Here is a 21,476-nt window from a genome sequence, read left to right on the forward strand (position 1 = left end):
CCTTCATCACTGCATACAAAGGCTAAATTCATGAAGCAAAATAGATCGAGTACGATCACTTCGACATGACGTAAACAAATGCTCATAACGTATGTATCCTTGGGTCTACTGCAATGAAACAAACTACTCTTGAGTAGGCGAAAAAGATGATATCATGGTTTATATTGTTAATCCCTTTCTCCAATAAGATACAGTGGTAAATAGGAAATTACGGAATTATTTCAATAATACGCAAAAGCTTGTACGATTATGTCCCTTTTAATGGCAGATTTTCGATGATAGATAACACCCAAAATAGAGAAGACATTCAGAAATTCACACCTCTAAATATTTTAGTCAATAATATGGTATGTGTGTTATGTATTAATTCAATGTACCTCTCAGCAAGTGAGTGATGCCTGTGGAGTGTCCCCGCTAGCAATAGTGAAGCAGAAACTTGTATGGGTATATAATTACTTTGCCGGGTGGATCATCTCTCTTACAGTAGTGTAAGCAGAGACTTCATTGTGATTCCTTAGACGGATATAGCCTGCATCTACTTCTCAGAGTCTTGTTACGTGTAGGGGTGCAGAGTGTGTATTCCTGGCGAGTCTGTAGACTGCCAAGTAGCCCGATCATAGCTCGTAGACTTGCCACACCCACTACGAAACTCTCCTTTTATACTGGTGGGTGTGTTAAAAAAAATTTTTTTTTAGTTGCCGGATGATAGCGTACACACCAGATCACATGATCAAATTAGCTGATTTGATTGGTTAAATCATGAAAAAGTGATTGATCCTATTTCATTGTAAGCTTTTAGACCAATACGTCATCTGATTTTCTATTGGCAACGCGTGTATACCGGAACGCCGTACACGCGTATCGTAAACTTATAATGGCCATTGAAAGTGATAAGTATCTCGCAACCAAGGTTAGCACGTAATGAGACACGAAAACCACCTTATGACACATTGATTTGGACGGGTAGTTGATTTAGCGAGTTTGAAGCTAATCGGGGGAAAAACCTGGGAGGAGTTTGTGTTTGAAAATTTTATGGCCTCGATTTTAACGTTTCTCGTTCTGTCGGCCACAGGGGAGTGAAAAGTCTAGTGTAGGCTGGGGGATGGGGAAGGCTGGTAACACGATGAGGGTCTCAAGAAAGTTATGGACGAATTCGTGTCTTCCTTGGGTAGCTACGGTGGTTTAAAGGGTATTTTCTGTAGTTTAACGAATCGCCACCAATCACGAATCATAAGATTTGTCTCAAATTCTAGAATTGAATGGTACCGATCCGATTGAAATCCGACCAAGAATGACGGAGCAGTGCTCGAAAAACACGTGCGTGGGCGAAGAGAATTAATATATAGATTTGCACAATTAATTTTCACTTTAATGTAATACCTAATGTCCGCACAATTATTCGCTAAATTCACAGCTAATAATTATTAATCGTGAACTTCTAAACACCGGTATATATCCAAAAATAATTTGGGACATATCCTCAAATACTTGGAAATACGATGACCAGTGGAACTCTATTGGAACATAATTCAAAGGCGTCCACATCAGAAAAATGTTAAATACTTACAAAGGTCACAAAAGGTTTCATAGCAACCAATCTACACTTGGATGAAAGGACCACTATGTTCAGAGCTTTCCAACCCCTCTCCCCCCCCAAATCTGTGCTACGGTAACCAAGTCAAGGGTGATTCCGGCGAAAGGCCTATGGAGCGGCTGGTAGTGTTAAAGCATTTCCAAAAAATCCCTAATACAACTTATATTCACCAGGATCTTAATAAATATTACAATAGGATCACAATACTGCTATCCTATAAATTTAAATTACATGGATTATACCACCTGTGCGTCGAGCCTGTACAGGTAAATCCTTCTGGAACAGTACTTGGGGCTGTCTAAGAGTCACAGATATAGAGGCAGTGGCACTTGTAATTATAACGACCAAAGCACACTAGGCCCCATTTAACAGTTGAGTAAACTACAGCAATGTGAGAAGTTTCTTGTTTAAGGAAGCAACAGCAATTGGAACCATTCGATATTTAACCACTTGTGTATGCTGCCTCTATCTCACACACATGCACCCACAAACACACACACACGCACGCACGCACACACACACACGCACGCACGCACACACACACACGCACGCACGCACACACACGCACGCACACACACTACACAAAGCAAAGTTGGCTACCATGCTGGTATGGTCACCCCTACCCAGAGTGCATTACTCAGGTGCTAGGAGTCAGTGCTGGCATATCCTCCAGGGGATTGCAGGAGGCTACACCATGTCTCACAAGTGAAGGTGCATGCATGCATGAAGTCCCACCTTGGCCTTCACCTGTATGTGAGGCATGAATGGTTGGTATTTGCTTCCCCAGGTACCCATTGATGTTACAGCTGGGTAGGCTACTTCTCCAGTTGACACCAGGTCCCCTATTATACAGTTGGATATACTGAAGCAATGTGAGTTAACTTTCTTGCTGAAGGAAACAACAACAGAAACTGGGAATAACCAAGCAATGAACCTGCAACCCTTCGATTGCGTGCACACCCTGAACAGCCTGTCAGTTGACAATATCTGTGTAATGGATCTGAAGAACTGGACCTGGCACAACCATAACCTGACACAGTATCACTGGTGCAGGACGAAATCCCTTGCGATGGAAAAGTCTGCCACACTCGCAGTGGAACTCCCACACAAATGTCTAACAGAGGGGTAGGACATGATGTCATGACGCATGTGATTTCAGTGAAAAGTTACATAATTTAATTGAATTCTGATGATAATTATATAACGGAAAACTAATGTACCAAGCTTCTAGCATCATTGTAGACACCGAGGTCGATTACATTAACTCTTAACGGTAACTAGTATAATGAGCAATTACACAAGTCTGAATGATGCACTATTGCAAAACTCACCATAAGATCACTGGAGCTTAATAAAGCTCAGTAGATAAAACAATTTCTACATTAGTAAATTATCATTTTTGACAATTACAGCACTAAACTTTAAGGTGAACTAGAACTACATTCTATTGACAAAATGTACAGTATGGCCCACATCACGCAATTATCATGATGTCGTGTCCTACCTCCTCTGCATATCCAATACCCAGTGGCCAGTTATGCATAAAATATATGGTCCAGCCACTCAGCACGTAGACTTTACAAATAGGGTGTACAGGTGCTGAGTGCATATTCAAATTAACTTGGCCATTTGCTAATCCCTAAAGTGACAATTGGCTTGTTGTGGGTGAACTGATAAACTGACATTTGGATCAGTATTGAACTGTTAGACTAGCTGATTGCAATTAAACATCACCTTATCGTTAAGTGGCCATGCAAAATCACACGACTTCTCAAATGAACTCAACCTACTACACATGTAAGCCCCCCCAGTATCCTGAAACCAGTGCTGGTACTAGAATTAATTGCATGTTGAATGGCCCGATTAATTTATTTTGTGAGCACAGTTGTTTGTTATTCCTGTTAAAGTTTTTGCCTGTACAAAATTACATTGCCAACTGCATAATCCCAAAATCAATGCACGTTCTGTATTACATGGCATTGCACTAATAGTTGCTAAGCCTCAGTGTTGGCCACCAGGATGTCAAGGCTGAACATGCTCTGTTCAAAGGTGTAGAAATTGCAGTCTGTGCTGTATGTATTTGGTGTGTGAGTGTACACATTTAATATCTTTAAAGTTTACCTGTCATATGCCTTCATCCTTGCCTTAATCAACCATTTCACCGTGTCAGACAGAAGTTTCAGCTCGAGTTTCAGACGCTTCCTATTCTTTAAACAGTGCACAGTAATAAGAATGCAAAAAACGCCTATAGGCGCTTAAGGACTCGACCAGCGTTTCCGGTGTAACGTCATTTTTGTGATTTAAAAGTGATCACGTGTTCCGTAGGATGTCTGTACATAACGAAACCCAATAGTTTTTAGTAGTGCTTATATCGTGTCCACCCTCCTCTGATCATAGGCGTAGCAACCGGGGATGATGTTATGATTGTACATTCAAAAAAGATCGAGATACTCTAATAGAGCAGTCACAGTGTTCAGAGAAGCAGTGTAGCAAACTATATGAAGTTATGAATAAGGATCTTTATGTGCTTTATCAGTGATACATTATTTAGCAGAAGGCAGCCATTCTTAGTAGGTTTTGACCTTTTTTTTTGCTCTTCAACACTAAACTAGAGCCCCACTAGCTATCTAAAAATATCTTGCTATGCCTATGCTCACAACAACCAAAAAAGAAGCACCAAAGACCATTCTACATTTATGGGGTGAGTTTAGTTAATTCTAGGTATTAACTTTATTACAATGAATTCCAAAGTATTGCATTATAAGCACACCGGCAATGCTAGTTTGCATATAATAGGCTAGTAATAACTAACTAATCTAGAGAATAGCTAGTTTATGCTTGTAGGGTCTGAGTCGACACCTGAGCTTGAACCAAGTGCTTCTTTGACGGTTCAAAACTCCAAGGGGGTTACAGAAGGTATATAAGCTATTGTACATCCAGCTATTGTATATAATAATTGTATTAATTTTTATTGTATTATTTTCCAGTGCACATTCTTTGCAATAATTATTACCATACTATGACTAAAATTGCCTCCAGATTCAAACTTGAAACACCTAATTTTAAAAATTAGTACAATGCAGGCTATACCGTACGGTACATTGCACTACGATAAGTTACCAAAGCGAAGTTTTTAATTCACATATTATCTTCTGAACATGTCCACACCAATAATTATAATTGTTTAGCATTAAAGAGAAAAAAAAGAAAACTTATTTACTCCTATAGTACAATTTTCACACAAGCAAATATAACTAAGCCATTCTTCATACCAGAAGCCGTACAAGAGTATCTAACGGTACTGGAAGCTGTCCAAGTGTTACAAGAGCTGTTCAGTATTGGACAGGGAGTCCACTGAAATGCTAAATTGACGTCTCGGTCTTTAATACGGCATGGACGTACATAGCACGTAGGATAGAAATATACTAATTCTTTTCCATTAACAATGTGGACTAGATCGTTAAATGGTTACTGCGTTGGGCTGCTAATCGGGAGGTCAAGGGTACAGATCCACAGCGGGGAACATTTTTCTGTTCACTTTTTTTTATGTTCACTTCAACTGTGATGTTTAAATAGCACATAAAATACTACTCCATCAGTGCCTAGCTGATGGACCAGAGTGGTTGAAGGAGACCGCTTGGGAAACCCTGTGGGTGGTGCTGGCATCAGGGGTCCGATCCCCGGACCAGGAGCAGCCAGCCTCCCCCCCCATCCTAACAGCTTTCTTCTGGTAGGTTAGCTTGGCCAAGTCACTAGCAAAGCCGATGACCAAGTCCGCGTGTGGGCCATGCGGTGCCCCACCGGCTGCCCACTGCATCTATGACCAAGCCCGTGTGTAGCTGGGGGGCAATCAGGATTGGGCCAACCTCCCAAGGTGAAATGGCACCCATTATAGTGACATTTTTTTGTTTACATTTTCTGGACCTTTTGGTAGCACCTTTTGTTTAATTACTATTTTTTCACATTTTTTGGACTTTATGATAGCACCTTTTTGTTCAATTACTTTTTTTTTCACATTTTCTGGACATTTTGGCAGCACCTTTTTGTTTAATTACATTTTTTCACATTTTCTGTACTTCTTGGTAACACTTTACTTTTTTTCACATTTTCTGTACTTTTTGGTAACACTTTTCATTTAATTACTTTTTTTTCACATTTTCTGTTCTTTTTGGTAGCACCTTTTTGTTTTAATTACTTTTTTTCACATTTTCTGTACATTTTGGTAGCATCTTTTTGTTTAATTACATTTTTTCACATTTTCTGTACTTTTTGGTAACACTTTTTGTCTAATTACTTTTTAAAAACATTTTCTGTACATTTTGGTAGCACCTTTTTGTTTTAATTACTTTTTTTCACATTTTCTGGATTTTTGGTAGCATTTTTTTTGTTTAATTACTTTTTTCACATTTTCTGTACTTTTTGGTAACACTTTTCATTTAATTACTGTTTTTTTTTTCACATTTTCTGTTCTTTTTGGTAGCACCTTTTTGTTTTAATTACTTTTTTTCACATTTTCTGTACATTTTGGTAGCATCTTTTTGTTTAATTACATTTTTTCACATTTTCTGTACTTTTTGGTAATACTTTTGTCTAATTACTTTTTTTAACATTTTCTGTACATTTTGGTAGCACCTTTTTTTCACATTTTCTGGATTTTTGGTAGCATTTTTTTTGTTTAGTTACTTTTTTTCACATTTTCTGGACATTTTGGTAACACCTTTTTGTTTACTTACATTTTTTTTCACATTTTCTGTACTTTTTGGTAACAAATTTTGTTTAATAACTTTTTTCACATTTCCTGTACATTTTGGTAGCACCTTTTTGTTTTAATTAATTTTTTTCACATTTTCTGGATTTTTGGTAACACCTTTTTTTGTTTAATTACATTTTTTTCACATTTTCTGACTTTTTGGTAGCACATTTTTGTTGTACTTTATTTTTTTACATTTTCTGGACATTTTTGTATGACCTTTTTGTTTAACTTTATCTCTTTTTACATTTTCTGTACTTCTTTGTATCATTTTTTTGTTTTACTTTGTTATTTTTTACATTATCTGTAATGTTTTATATCACTTTTTTGTTAAGTTAATGTTTTTATATTTACTGGACTTTTTTGCATCACCTTTCTGTTTCACTGTATTTTTATTTATTATTTTACATTTTGTGGAATTTTTGTATTGCCTTTTTGTATCAGTTTATTTTATTGTTACATTTTCTGTACATTTTTATCGATAACCTTCTTGTTGTATTTATATTTCCTACAGCAATTGTAAATAAGAATGTGGTATTTATAACCAAAGAATGTAAGTAAGATTTCTCTCAGTTCCACTCCTCTACTTTATTCCTTCCTCACTATCCTTAAAATGTTCATGGACCACACCAATAACTACCGTATTTCTATAAATATAAGCTGCGAGAAATTTTCACGAGATAAATTTTCGTGTTAAAAAATTTTCACCGGTGTCCTCAAGCGACGAAAATTTTTTAACAATGAATTACGTAACTTTATTAATTCTATACGGCCATTATTTGAGAACCAGAACGACAAGCAGCGAAACTGAAGTGTGGCATCTCCGTTCCATGGAGGCTGCGCCCCAGATTTAGAAGTTGTCCGTCACAAATCAAGCAATGGACTGGAGTGGTAGAAGTTCATTCCATGCAACTTGCACATTTGTACATATATACTTTATTTAATGTGTCCTGTAGTAGCTGTCTATCACAGAAAGGCATCATTACCAATGTGCAGCGAAATAGACGAAGCGAGACGAACCCTCTCTTCTAGGATCAGGGAGAACTTTGTTTTTAAAAGACTGCAGCAAAGACATATGCTTGACACGCCAATAGCCAAGCCTCGATCCAGGTGGCCAGAAAGTAGTTTACCGAATTCATTCAACTTCTCGAATATTACACTGGTAAAATTTTTTCGCGTAATTAATTTTCGTCGGATGCTACCTTCGACGAAATATTTTTAACAGTTTATAATTACAGAAATACGGTATAATTGTTGAGTATCAGGAAGTATTTAAAAAAATATCTACACATACAGAACCACGTAGAGCATTCTGTAATAGTACAACCTGTAGACTGCGATAAGGACAATAGCAAAACGTATAATAGGGTGATTCTTACATTAATAACTCTACTTAACCTGTTGATTCTTCACAATAATAATTATAGTTGCTCAGCATAAGGAAGTATTTTAAAAAATTATCTATACATATAGTAGCGTGTAGAGCATTCTGTAATAGTACAACCATTAGACTACGATAAGGACACTTGCAAAAGGGATATAAGCGTGACTCTTCCATTAATAAGTCATCTTAACCTGTTGATTCTTCACAACAATGATTACAATTGTTCAGCATCAGGAAGTATAAATTTCAAATTAATCATTTACCAATATAGTACAATGCAGGCTATACCGTACGGTACATTGCACTACGAAAAGTTACCAAAGCGAAGTTTTTATTTCACATATTATCTTCTGAACATGTCCACACCAATAATTATAATTGTTTAGCATTAAAGAGAAAAAAAAGAAAAGTTATTTACTCCTATAGCAGAATTTTCTGGATTCTTGGTTAACTGCATTAAAGAAATGACTGCTCTATTAGAGTAGTGACTGTTCTATTAGGGTAGTTGAAAGTACTGATATTCCAAAACATTTTTTTTGATTATGCTATTTTATATACAGTTTCAGAGATATGGACTTTTCAGACTTATGGACCATGCCCTGGTCCCAAGGGGTTCGGATTACTGAGGTTCCACTCTATGTAACTGAATGTAACTGTAACCTGGAATTTATACATTAAGTATAGGAATTTACTAGAATGTAGACATTTTTGTCAGTGCAAGCATAAAAGAATTGTGGCTTTATTTTGCAAAGGGAAATTCAGCTGTACGTACAGTATTATATTATTAAATTTTTTGTATACGTTCCACTATGCAATATAATAATACTTTTAAATTGCAGGCCCAATGTATTAAATTACTACAGAGAGAAATACACACTATATATGCAGCCTAAAATGTAATGGCAGAACAATTATATGTTAGCAGTTTGCCTTGTTGTTGATCACATTATCTATCCACTGTTTGGCGTTGTCAGTAGAAAGATCAGTAAATTGTCCAGTGTGACAGTAAGTATTATCAGTGATATTATTATACACTGGTACACATGGATGATCATTGAAGATATTGACAAGGAAAGGATAGTGCTGGGACCATGGAGGCTGCTGGTAATTTACAGAATTTAACTGCTGTTCAAATTCTCCTCCCTGTGTAGGTACATTAATGATTATCATCATTTACTGCATGCATATTGCAGCAACAACAAAGTATGTACACATAAATATATAGGATGGCGGTGTGAGGACAAATGAACTTCACTACATATACCCCAACTCTAATTATTATATACAAGAGAGTAAGTTCTATCATGCAGGCCCAAAATGGACTGCCAAGAGCTTTAATACCATTTAACAGACAGAAACATATGTGTTACTCATTTGGAGATCTTGGGAGGAGAGAAAATAAGCTAAGCTAGTACAGCATCCCATCTTGGGTGACTAAAATAAGGCCATCATGGCACATGAAATAATTTGGTATATGGGTTTCAACTATCACACTAGAGGTTTTGACTGTGCAACTCTGAACAAATCAGGAATGGCATATTAGTAAAGATGCAGGTTAAGGATGTTCTCAAATTTATATTCACGATGGATAACAGATAAGGCCCCAAAAAAACTAAGTATTTCAGAAATATGTACATGTATGCCACATGAACACTACACAATTTCAGGTTTTCATAAGTTAGTAGGGATCATTACAGCAATAAAGTGATGAAATCATCACCTGAAGTGCAAATCTAATTCTGATTTATTGTAGGGCTGCAACAAATATTCAATTCATTCAGATATTCTATTCATTTGTTAAGATTTTATCCGGATGTCAATTTACTATCTAGATATTCATTTACTAGTAAATTACAAGTGTGGAAATGGTGTTGGTTACTAACTATATGTCTACAAGATTAACTGTTCTTATAAATACAATTAACTAGTATTATTTGCATATATTTCAAAGAGGAAGTGGCCATGTATGTGGCAATATGTAGCTGAAATGTAGCACTTTTGCATTAATCAAAATGTTACCAAATAGCTTGGTATTCATTCATTAAGACATCCAAATATCCAGATACTAATTTTACATTTGTTGCAGCCCTAGTGTATTGTGGGATAAAATAGAGTTTATGTATATTTGCAAGTTTGGTGATAATTTCCCATGCTTCAGCACTGTTTTCCTTGCTACTTGCTAGCTTACACATGTTTGTTAATATTTTGTCCATCAATGTGCATTATATACACTAGACATAAACGGAAAAATTTTCATCATGCAAACAATCCACCTTCACTTATCTCAGACTCAGTACTAAAACCCACAATCAGGGCCGCCCAGAGAAATTAAGGGGCCCAGGGAAAAGAGTTAAAGTGAGGCCCGAGGGGCAAGGAGGTTTCCATTCTGAATCACAACTTCACCCAAGCTGTAAGTTAAAGACCAAAAAGAAAAAAAAGGCCATTACATACTGACAATGACAATAGCTACCCCTCACCAACCATATCTCCTTATTTATAAGCTTGCTACACTGCTTCTCTGAAGAATACTGTGACTGCTCTATTAGAGTATTTAGATCTGACTGCTCTATTAGAGTATATCGATATTTTAAACAGGTATTCAAGGGGCCCTTCATGGAGCCTCCTGGGGCCCCTTTCAAGCTAGGGCCCGGGACAAAGGGCGGCCCTGCCCACTGTCGATCCTGTAAAGTGCCACCAATGCACTGTAGCAATATAAAATATTAGAAGATTGAAAGCCTATATAACAGCATCTAAACATCTAAATTTCACTAGGTTTTCAGTGATGTTCTGCCTGTTACACATGTTGTGTTTTGAGAATAGTATGCAAACCATGTACACATTTCTGTAAATTGAGCATAATTATATACAGTGCGTTTACCTTCTAGTTTTTGCGTAGACTACAAGTGCAATAATTTTGTGTCATGCACTGTATACAAGTGAACTGTTTATAGAGATAAGTTGAAAATCAATGGTGCAGTTGGCGCATGATCCCTACTATAAAAATTATTGACATTAGCATTTGATTTCACTATATTTCAATCTGACATAATTACAAAGACTGCACCCTTTGTCTGTTTTAATGTATTATACAGAAACGTACTGGACTACAATCACTCTTTTGCCAATTCATTCCTCTATTATCCACGTGTACAGCAGTATTACAATCATAATAATGATTGTGATGAACATGGTTATGCCGTCCACCCCCAATAAATGTTCCAACATAACAATTCTTGAAAGTGTTGTTGTATATTTCATATCCACTCATCTGCATGTTGAAGGATATTAAACAATGCACATCACTATAGCTAAAATATGCACATACCCTTAAGCACATTCATTACCTGATCATCAAGGTAGATTGCTTGTACAGACATTGCTCCAAGAACAGTTTTTTCTGTCATCTTGATATTTTCAAAAGTTGAATATCTGATAACGTTTCCTCTATCAATCCAATTACGACCAGTGTAAAATGCACCAGTGTCTGTAGCTTCATAGCAGAGACCAGAAATTGTGTTATACTCAAACAGACAATCATTTCCTAAAATTGTACAACATTTGAAAATATGAACTGATATTGACTATGCAAATATGAATAATAAATTTGCTGATTTGTGGTGCTAGCCAATATCCATGCAAGGTTTGATGTAAGCCCTCAAAACCTTATAAGTTGCATACAATGTGCAATTTGATGCACAGTGGAGGAAGCAATGGGAATTATGTCTTCGAAGTAATAAGATAAGCATGCAGCAGCAGCAGCAAGGAATCAACAGAGTCAACAGAGTAATAACAGAGCTGGCCTTAACCTTAGGCAGAGTAGACAGCCTGCCTAGGGCCTCAGAGCTTCAAACGGCTTCAGATTGCATGTACATCTATATGTTAAAATTCTATGCAGCCATATACCAGAGGCCAGTTTATTCCCAGACTATGCAATAGCCTTCTATCCATGTCACTTATAAGAACAAGATCGTAAGTATTTGAAAGATAATAAATGGAGAACAGTGCAGTGACTAGTTTAGAGTCCAGAGAGACGTGATTTCTTAACGTCTACTTGTACTGACCAACTGCACGTGAGTTATACATTAATTTGAAACTGTGTGCACCAAATTAGCTATGATTTGTTGTAGTTTGGTTGTTTGCCATTTCCGCCCTTTTGCCGCTTTCTTGACTAGGACTATCCTTTGGCACCTGTCATTCCCTCTGGTTTGGTACAGCTGAGTGCTCCTGTAGGAAGATTACAGTAAAGCATCGTTCGTGATGAAGATGATCAGGCGACTGACTCTCGAGGTAGTGCTGATTTTTCAGATGTAAAGGTCTCACGATCAGCAGCTGAAAAGCTGGAAGACTGCCGTACAGTGCTAGGAAAAGCTGTATAGAGTGGGAAGATACATGTATAGTTTACACAAACACTTCTAGGATAGCATTAAGCTGCAAACAGTAGCCAAACATACGTATAGCTAGTGTTGCTCCATGCTATTCGCATTAAAAGCAAATAAATGTATATTGAAGGCCCTATAAATGGGCAATACTTTGCTATTTAGGGGGCCTCCAAGTTTAGCTTTGCCTAGGCCCTATACAGAATGCTAAGCCGGCCCTGGAAGATAACACAAGATTAATGATAGTGTGGAGGTTTTTAACTACATAGCTGAGAATTACTTAGAATTATGCGTATAGTCACAAATAATGTAGAGTACTTTGCAGTGAATGAAATAGAGTAAATGTTAGGTCTATGAGGCAATACAGAATGAGAAGACTACTGAGATACACTAGATCTGTGACATGTAACAATGTTGTAATAGTTAGTACAGTAGTGTCTGTTACAATGTCACTTACCTCCTCCCAATATTCCAGTATGAGGAGCATCAGAAATATAATTGAAAGTGAAATTATTTCCCACACCACTCCACCCAATAGCAGGCTGGTAAGTTCGTTTCCAATTAGCATAGTGCGATATACTACACTTGGTTAAAAGATTGTTACCTCTGGTGAGTGATTTCTAATCAGATAGAGTAAAGAAAATTTTGTAAACTGCAGCAATAAAGTTAAAAACTAAGAATTTTACAAGTCAATAGGGATTATTACAATAAAAAGTTTAAACATGCATGCGGTAATAAAGGAATTAAAAGTTCAGGGGTGGGTCCAGAGCTTGGCAAGGGAGGGTGGTAGGTACTTGGAGCAAGGAGTCTGGGGGGAACAGCCAGAAGCCATAGGTATTTTATATTATTTGGGACTGAATTTGTACAGTACACTGTAGTTTTATGCAAAATAGTATGCTTTCTTTTCTAAGTGGCCTACACTGATCAAGAGCTGTAGGGATCAGTGGCAGTCAGTTATGAGCATGTTGTCATATAGAATGGCATACAAAGGACCATGTATAATCATAGCAGGCACAATATAGCTAAGTGTGATGGTGGTGCAGTTGAAAGTTTTCAAACTTAGTGTTACATGTGGTGACTGCTCTATTAGAGTATCCCAACCTTGTATGGATTTTTTTTTTGGGGGGGGGGGGGACTTCCCCTAATCTGTTGAAGTGCACTCCTGATGATGATTATTCTGGTTTAAGCACTATTTATTGTACAGTAGGAGCCATTAAAAAGTTTACAATCTGTTTGGTTTTAATAACAGTTAAATCGTTATAATAGTACAATTAGTTTAATGTAACTATCCTTTTAACAAAGCCAAAGATATGCAGTAAGTAGCACATCACAAATCATTAAAATTATTGTTTTAACAATACAAATTGTTAAAACGATTGCTTTAACTATTGTTTTAATAATAACTATTGTTTTAACGATATGACTTGTTCAAATTATTGTTTTAACAATCATTAAAAATGTTGTATTAAGAACTGTGACAGTTAAAAATAGTTCATATCAATATTAATGTAGTTGTAATAATGCAAACTGTTATGACAAATTATGCAAGTGTTTTGTTAAAATGCATTTTTGTGACAATGTTTCACTATCATTTTAACAACTGTTAAAACCAAACAGAGTGTAAACTTTTTAATGGTCCCTACTGTAAATATAGAATGGTCCCAGAAGTGTTATGAGGCTGTAATTGTACAACACAATTCCTCTACCAGTTACAATGTAACCGTTTCACTTTAACTATGTTCTGGCTTTTACACAGCTACAAACATAAAGAATGGTACATGAAGTCGACCTATTACCAATCTACTGTTGCAAAAATTACGAAAAATATTCAATACAAAGCAATTAATGCACTACCGTGAATCATTGTCAGCAAAAAAAGTGGGACACAAAGGAGGACAAAGGTAAGTCCATTATGTGTATATTCAGTATGCTAAAAGGAAGCTTGATTATGTCTAACTAATACTGCCAGGCTGTCCTGAAGGAAAAACAAGGGTGGTTTTTGGCAACATTCTTGGGCAGGAAAACCTTCATTACTCCTACTATATAGTGCGGTAACAATATACATTATTATGCTAGGAACTGACAGCAATAGACGTTTTGCTATCAGTAATCAAGTAGTACATACTGTATGTATACTTATACATATAGACATACATACCTGATCACCTCCAGATACATCAATGCCACCACAACCATTACGATATGCTCTAATGCCTTGCACTACACAGTCAGTTCCATGTAGTGAAATAGAACTGGTACCATGTAGACTAATATCACAGTCCATAATTTGAACATTAGAAGCTGTAAGCAACAATGAATCATGATAAAGCTACAGTACATCTGTATTAATAATAGCTTTGTGGGACGTATGTGCACATACATAGTACCATAATACCTTCAGATACTTGAACTGCTGTAGTACGTGAGTACCACATTCGTAATCCTTTGATGGTTACATATGATACTTGGTTGATTGTAAGCAAAGATTCCCCAACAGAAACAAATGCCTGTTATACAGTGATCAAACTTGTGATGTTCAGTTCTCTATTACTTACTTTACTTGTTTTCCAATTCTTGGGTGGATAAAAGTATAGGGTTCCAGAAGTGCGGTTCACATAGTACTGTAAAAAATTGAAACATACAGTTACTTTACATACAAGTGCTTACTTACTTCTGTTGGGACATCTAGTTCTTCTAGAATGTTGACACAATAAAATCTGGCCTTTTCATGTACACCTGAATAATGTGCATTGCATAGCACTAGCATAATATGAATAAATTACATGTATATGCATATAATAGTATGATTTTACAATATAACAGACACATAATCACACTTTGATCAGTTTCGATGTGGAGCTTCTCTAAATACCATAGCAGTGTTGTCACTGATACGTACATAGCAATATTATTAATTAATGACATCACCTGGTAGTTTTCATTTTTTGTTTTCATAGCAACTAAAGTTGGCATCATTATTAATGTTGCAAATGGCCTAAGGTCAACAAAACAAACTTTTATATGCAGTCTGGTTGACTCCTTTGCACTATGTACATATATCCTGCTATTTCCTTAGAGGTGTTTCCCCATCTTTTTTATCCTGCAGCAAACCTTATGAGTTGTAAATCTAATCCCACACCAATAATCTTGGTGAATCATATTTGGACACTATCATTGATTTGTAATATTGTCTATTGCTAGCTATTTATGGACAGTGTGTAATAGCTCTAGCTAAAATATTCAGTATCTATAGCTACCCTAGACTGAAGTAGGGATTAAATAAGTACTAGTACATACATGTGGAGGTATACAGTAATGCTCAAATGTAATGTCGTCTCTTGTGAGTGCAAGTGATGAAGAAACAAGCGATATCAAAAGGCATGGCACTCATTTTACTTGCAAGTGTTCATCCCAAACAAAATTAGATGAATACTCACAAGAAAAATGGGTGTGTGTCATGCCCTTTAATTTGTTCTTTATGATTGCTCGTACTCTTATTATTATAAGACAATGTTACATTTGAGCAGTACCATAGGTGACATCCCTTGTTTCATTTCTATGATCCCTAATCAAACTTGCGCCTATTAGTTCATTTTTTGTGATATAATTATGATTAAAAAAGAATGCCACCTGGTTTATCATAAAAAATTAATTATATGTCTGAGTACGTGCCACAACTATCAAGTACTGAAAAGTGAAGAGGCTATAATGTTTTGCTTTCAACTGTGTTCAGTCCATTTCACAGTGTTGCAAACAAAGAACAGTACAAAAAGTCTCTGCAATCTATCCAGTCACTACAAAAAAATACAGATAATTCCTGTTATAAAATTTAATGTGATAGTCAGAGGGAAGCCATTACGCACTACTGTGAATCAATCCCTTGCACTGTTAGCAAAGAGATATGGAGCACAAAAAAAAGGAGAACAAATGGAAGTCCATGATGCGTATACTGGTATGCCAAAAGGCACCTGAAGCAAATTTAACTGTGGCAAAATCAGCCCTGTAGGCTTCACCATTATTGAGTTAATACTGGTTAGAAGGTATCAGTTAGTTAGCCAAACAGTCAGTCATTAGAAAATTCCACTGAATATATTTAGAATTTAGTAGCAACCCATACATGCCATTTGAAGCATTTCAGGACTTAATATACCAAACCAATACTGTCAAGGTATCGTGAGAATCATAGAAATAAAAAGCAATAAAAAGGAAGGTCATCTACACCTGCAACTATACTAGTTGAGAATTAATTCCTACTCGAGTCATATACAGCTTGCGATGGCTGAAGTAGGAATTAAATGTCAACCAGTGTCACTGTACATAGGCGTAGATAACCTCCCTTGTTTCACTGCCTAGTCAGCTGGCAGTTAATCAGTATAGGTTTGGCATTGCTCTGAAGATATTGATGGGTTTGGTTATGGCTAACCAATACTCCCAAGCTGTTATGAAGGAAAAAGTGAGGTTGGGTTTTGGGTAATATTTTTGGGCAAACTTGTGTGACCTCTACACAGTATAACTGTACAGTGTATTTCATAACACTACGAATATATTTTAATAACATACTGTAAAGTGTGGGAGTCTTAGAGTCAATAATAATCTCATTAGATGCATGGTTAACTGATAAAACCTTCACATAATTGTCAGCCCAGTCATACTCCCAGTAACCATGTAGCCACATAGTAGATGTGTCCTTCCATTGGTTAATCCTGTTAATACATGTATACAAACAGTTATCATGATAGTGTATCATCTACCTTGTGTCACTGAACTGAAATGTTTCATTGTTAATCACCTTAGCAACTTGTATGAAATTCCATGAGCCATTTTGGTTAATATTGGGATATCTGGCTAAAGTCATACGCTAGCATATAGAAAATAAATTGTGATAACACTTGCAATACGTAGATAATTCTTCATATCTGTGATCTATTCAGCAAAAAAAAAACAAAAAAAACTTTCATAGTTCACGCTAGTGGTGATGCTATAATATGGGTGCATGGTGGGTGAAATGAAGATGATGGAAGATACAAGACCAAAGGCCAATCTTCCAGATGGTAAACAGCTGTCAAAAACCCACTGTATGATAATTCACAGATATTATGGTTATTCCCACCTCACTGGGCCTTAAGCACCACTTATCAAATAGTACAATAGTATTAGCTGTTTCAGTATAGATCTCCCCAAAAATGATGCATGCCACCTAAAATGTCACCTTAAAAATCATCCTAAAAAATCTTACATGATGAAAATTACCTTTTTGGAACAATACTAACATCAAATACAGCATTAAAAACAAATGACCGGATATAGAATTTTTTAAAAATCACTAAAACTCGAATTTTTGTCTGCTTGCAGTCACAAGGCTGGAGGCCAAACGAAGCAATGCACAACCACAATAGCACACTCACTGGTAGGATGTGGTATTTGGGGTTCAGACAGGTGTACATATGATCTGCACCTTGTCTTTCCCTTTTTCCTTTGTTCTTCTTCATGCAATGAAACTATATTGAGGTGTTTATTATTTCCCTATGTATCAACAGTATCCTTGAGTAGCATATTTAGACACTGCAAACTTATTTAAGTGCTTACGCTTGGTAGATACCTGTAGCTTCACGATACTCACTTCTTAAAAACTATTTACTCGATCATGATGACAACTCCATTATTATTGGTCTAGCTGTATTCATAATGCTAGCACAATAAAAATATAAAATAGTGTCACACCTTCTGGTAGCTGAAGGCTGACTTGAGATACTCTAATACAGTAGTCACCCTAATAGAACAGTCACATGTGTGTAGCTGTATGCTATAACAAAATCCGTATAAAACAGTCAAGCTGTGGCCTTACAAGTCTGGGTGAAAAAGTTGTGAAATCAAAGATGGCAGCCAAGAAATGGCTGCAATGATGTTCTTGCTGATAAATTTTAACAATGCACACAGCCATTATTAAAATTAGCATTCACAACTTTTTTCACAAAGGCACTTATAGGCTTTTTTTACAGTTTTGCTGTTTTTGTGCAGATATCACTTCTTTTTGTAATTGTACATTCCAAAGCCAACCTATGGTTGGCCTTGATACTTCCTTTTCCTTTTTTTCCCCTATACTACAGGAATTGTTGAAGATTGCATGGCTACAAAGAACTGAAATAAGATGAATTTTGAAGTTGCGAAGATAGCTGGGCACATTCAATTCAAATTAGGAAGGAATGGGAGACGCCCTACCCTGAGGAAGTTTCCTCAGCAGAAATGGTTAATTACCATTCAAACACTATCGAGCTACAGATACATGAAAACGGCATTTTCTTGGTTCCATAAAATAAGTATGTCAACTGCACTGGCTGTGCTTGGCCACATGACACACTTGACATAGGCTATTTTTTGCAATACTCTAATAGAGCACACATTTTTCTGCGCACTTTGATACAATGCATATAGAATTTCCACTGATAGATCTATGAGTTATCATGCTAGTGTACTAATCCAGAAGTTTCATTTATAAGATAAATGGAAATTAAGTGAGTGTTGTAATGAGATCATTATGATGTAACGCACTGATGCATGCGCACGCACCTCGTGCATCAATTCGATTAAGAGCACACTGATTGCTAATATCGAACTGTGTTTCTCCGGGTTTACTTTGGGCTACCTTGGGAAGATACCACATATTGGCGACAAGGATTTTCGTACCCATGATGGCTACTTCTTTTGGGAAACTGGAGGAATTCGACCCTACATCGGGTGAACACTGGATCCAATACGTCAAAAGAATAGAGTTCTATTTTCTAGCGAATAGTGTTACGGACACTGGCAAGCAGCGGGCAATATTGTTAAGCACAATTGGCACACAGGCGTACAAAATTCTAAGGAATTTGATCTCCCCGAGCACCCCAAGTGAGAAATCCTTCAAGCAATTAGTGGAGGCGATGACAAAACATTTCTGCCCTCTGAAATCGTGCAAAGATTTAAGTTTAATACAAGAGTAAGGAAACTAGGAGAGTTGGTGGCAACCTTTATAGTGGAACTACATGCTTTATCGCAGTACTGTAACTTTGGGGAGACATTGGAGTTGATGCTGAGAGATAGAATCATGTGTGGTATCAATGATGCATAGACTCAAAAGCGCTTGCTGGCAGAGAAGAACCTCACATATGCCAAAGCTAGGGAAATCACTTTAGCCCTAGAGTCAGCAGTACAAGGCACCAAATATATTCAAAGCTCTCTACCACAGAACCCAGTGCACACAGTGTCACAGCAACAAGCAGCCATAGGCAGTTCTGTTAAATGTTTTCGTTGTGGTAGAGCTAACCATAAAGCACCACAGTGCTGATTCAAGGATTCAGTTTGCTCAAATTGTAACAAGACAAGCCACCTGGCAAAAGTTTGTTGCAGCAGACAGTCAGTGTCAAAGGACAAGTTGCCAATGAATGTAGTAGCTGAAGAGCCAGAAGAGCATGATGAGTACCCCTTGTTTACTATTCAGGATACAAGAGCCACTACTACTAGCACCGATCCCCTACATGTTACTATGAGTCTGAACGGGAAACCAGCAGTGATGGAAATTGGTACTGGTGTTGCAGTTTCCACTATGGCTGAAGCCAAATTCAGTGAGATATCAGAGGATCTACAGGCGTCAGAAATGAACTTGTGTACTTACTCAGGAGAGAAACTCAGTGTTAAGGTGAGGCCATGTGCAATGTAGAGTATGCTGGTAAACTACATGTGTTGCCCCTGGTAATAATTGCAGGAAATGGCCCAACATTAGTCGGTAGGAATTGATTGCGACATATTCCACTAAACTGGTTAAACCTTTTCCAGCCAATTCACATGGTCGATGACCAACTTTCTCAAGTTTTACAACCCTTTAGTGAAATGTTTGCAGATGAGTTGGGTACCCTGCAAGGTAGCAAAGCTAGCTAGTATACCACCTAAATTTTGTAAAGTTCGCTCCTTGCTGTATGCCATGAAAGAAAAAGTAGAGAAGGAGTTCAAAAGTTGGAATATCAAGGAATCATCTCACCCATAAAACATTTCAAATGGGCTGCACCTATCATGCCTGTCCTTAAACAGGACAAGCAGTCAGTGAGAATATGTGGGGATTATAAATTAACAGCAAACCGTGCTTCTCGTGTTGAGCATTACCCACTTCCGAAAGTCGATGATCTGTTTGCTACACTGGGTGGTGGTACATTGTTTACCAAGCTGGATATGAGCCAGGCGTATCTGCAAGTATTAGTCGATGACCAGTCAAGAGAGCTACTCACGATCAATACACATAAGGGCTTATTTGCTTACAATAGGTAACCCTTGGGAGTATCGTCAGCGCCAGGCATATTCCAGTGCACTATGGAATCACTGCTGCAAGGTATTCCTCGTGTTTTGGTATACCTTGATGACATTTTAATTACCGGCCCGTCATAGTCTGAGCGTCTCAAAACACTTAAAGAAGTACTCTTGCATTTTAAACAAGCTGGCTTGCGCTTGAAGAACAGAAATGTCAATTCTTAATGAAATCAGTCGAGTACTTCGGTTATGCCATAGACTAGCACGGTATATACCCATCTGGCACAAAAGTTGAGGCTGTAAAGGCTGCTCCTAAACCACGAAATATCTCCGAACTCGGGTCATACCTTGGCTTGCTCACTTATTATGGGAAGTTTCTCCCAAACGTATCAACTGTTCTAGCTCCCCTGTTACGCAAAGATGTTAAGTGGTCTTGGGGTGAACCACAGCAGCAATCTTTTGTTAAATCTAAGGATATGTTGACATCATCAGCATTGCTTGTACATTATAACCCAGCCCAACCTCTGATACTTTCATGCAATGCCTCAAAGTATGGTATTGGGGCAGTGTTATCTCAAGTCTGCAATGGCGATGAGAAACCTGTGGTGTACACTTCTAGAGCACTCAATACTGCTGAAAGGAATTATAGCCAGTTGGAAAAAGAGGCCCTTGCCTTGATTTTTGGAGTGAAAAAGTTTCACACATACTTGTTTGGCACAAGTTTACGCTTAACATTGACCATAAGCCCCTGCAAAGCCTTTTCAGTGAAAATAAACCTATACCAGCTATGGCGTTCGGTCGAATACAACGGTGGGCACTTACGCTGGCTTCGTATGAGTACACCATTAAGTTTAAGAAAGGGCCATCTAATACCAATGCAGATGCCTTGAGCCATCTTCCAGTGCCTACGCCTGATGTTGCTGTTCCTGTACCAGCAGAATTAGTACTGCTAATGGAGCACATATCAACAGGATCGCTCACTGCAACACAAATCAAGAGCCTGACTCATCGAGATCCAGTATTGCCACGAGTTCACGCTTATGTTCTTCGGGGTTGGCCAACATCAGTTGATCTGTCATTAAACCCCTACTCTTC

General features: G+C 37.3%; 2 protein-coding genes across 7 annotated transcripts in view; one reads left to right on the forward strand and one right to left on the reverse strand.

Annotated features, from left to right (window-relative positions):
- LOC136254505 (uncharacterized) overlaps positions 1-21,476 on the forward strand; it is a 151,251-nt gene that overhangs the window by 66,994 nt on the left and 62,781 nt on the right. The gene's annotated exons all lie outside the window — the stretch shown is intronic.
- LOC136254499 (uncharacterized) overlaps positions 1-21,476 on the reverse strand; it is a 40,116-nt gene that overhangs the window by 7,709 nt on the left and 10,931 nt on the right. For all 6 annotated transcript variants that reach the window (XR_010700521.1, XR_010700522.1, XR_010700520.1 and 3 more), the window contains 10 exons: positions 16,856-16,962; positions 16,665-16,807; positions 14,776-14,840; positions 14,660-14,725; positions 14,500-14,611; positions 14,263-14,405; positions 12,562-12,724; positions 11,073-11,269; positions 10,829-10,996; positions 8,659-8,871 (listed from right to left, as the gene is read on the reverse strand). Coding sequence is in view for 3 of the 6 variants with exons in the window: in XM_066047206.1 (XP_065903278.1) it covers positions 8,659-8,871; positions 10,829-10,996; positions 11,073-11,269; positions 12,562-12,724; positions 14,263-14,405; positions 14,500-14,611; positions 14,660-14,725; positions 14,776-14,840; positions 16,665-16,807; positions 16,856-16,962 (1,377 nt within the window). In the remaining 3 variants the exon portion in view is untranslated. The remainder of the gene's footprint in view (positions 1-8,658; positions 8,872-10,828; positions 10,997-11,072; positions 11,270-12,561; positions 12,725-14,262; positions 14,406-14,499; positions 14,612-14,659; positions 14,726-14,775; positions 14,841-16,664; positions 16,808-16,855; positions 16,963-21,476) is intronic.

The sequence above is a fragment of the Dysidea avara genome, chromosome 4 (genome assembly GCF_963678975.1).
Source record: "Dysidea avara chromosome 4, odDysAvar1.4, whole genome shotgun sequence".
In the NCBI taxonomy this organism is placed as follows: domain Eukaryota; kingdom Metazoa; phylum Porifera; class Demospongiae; order Dictyoceratida; family Dysideidae; genus Dysidea; species Dysidea avara.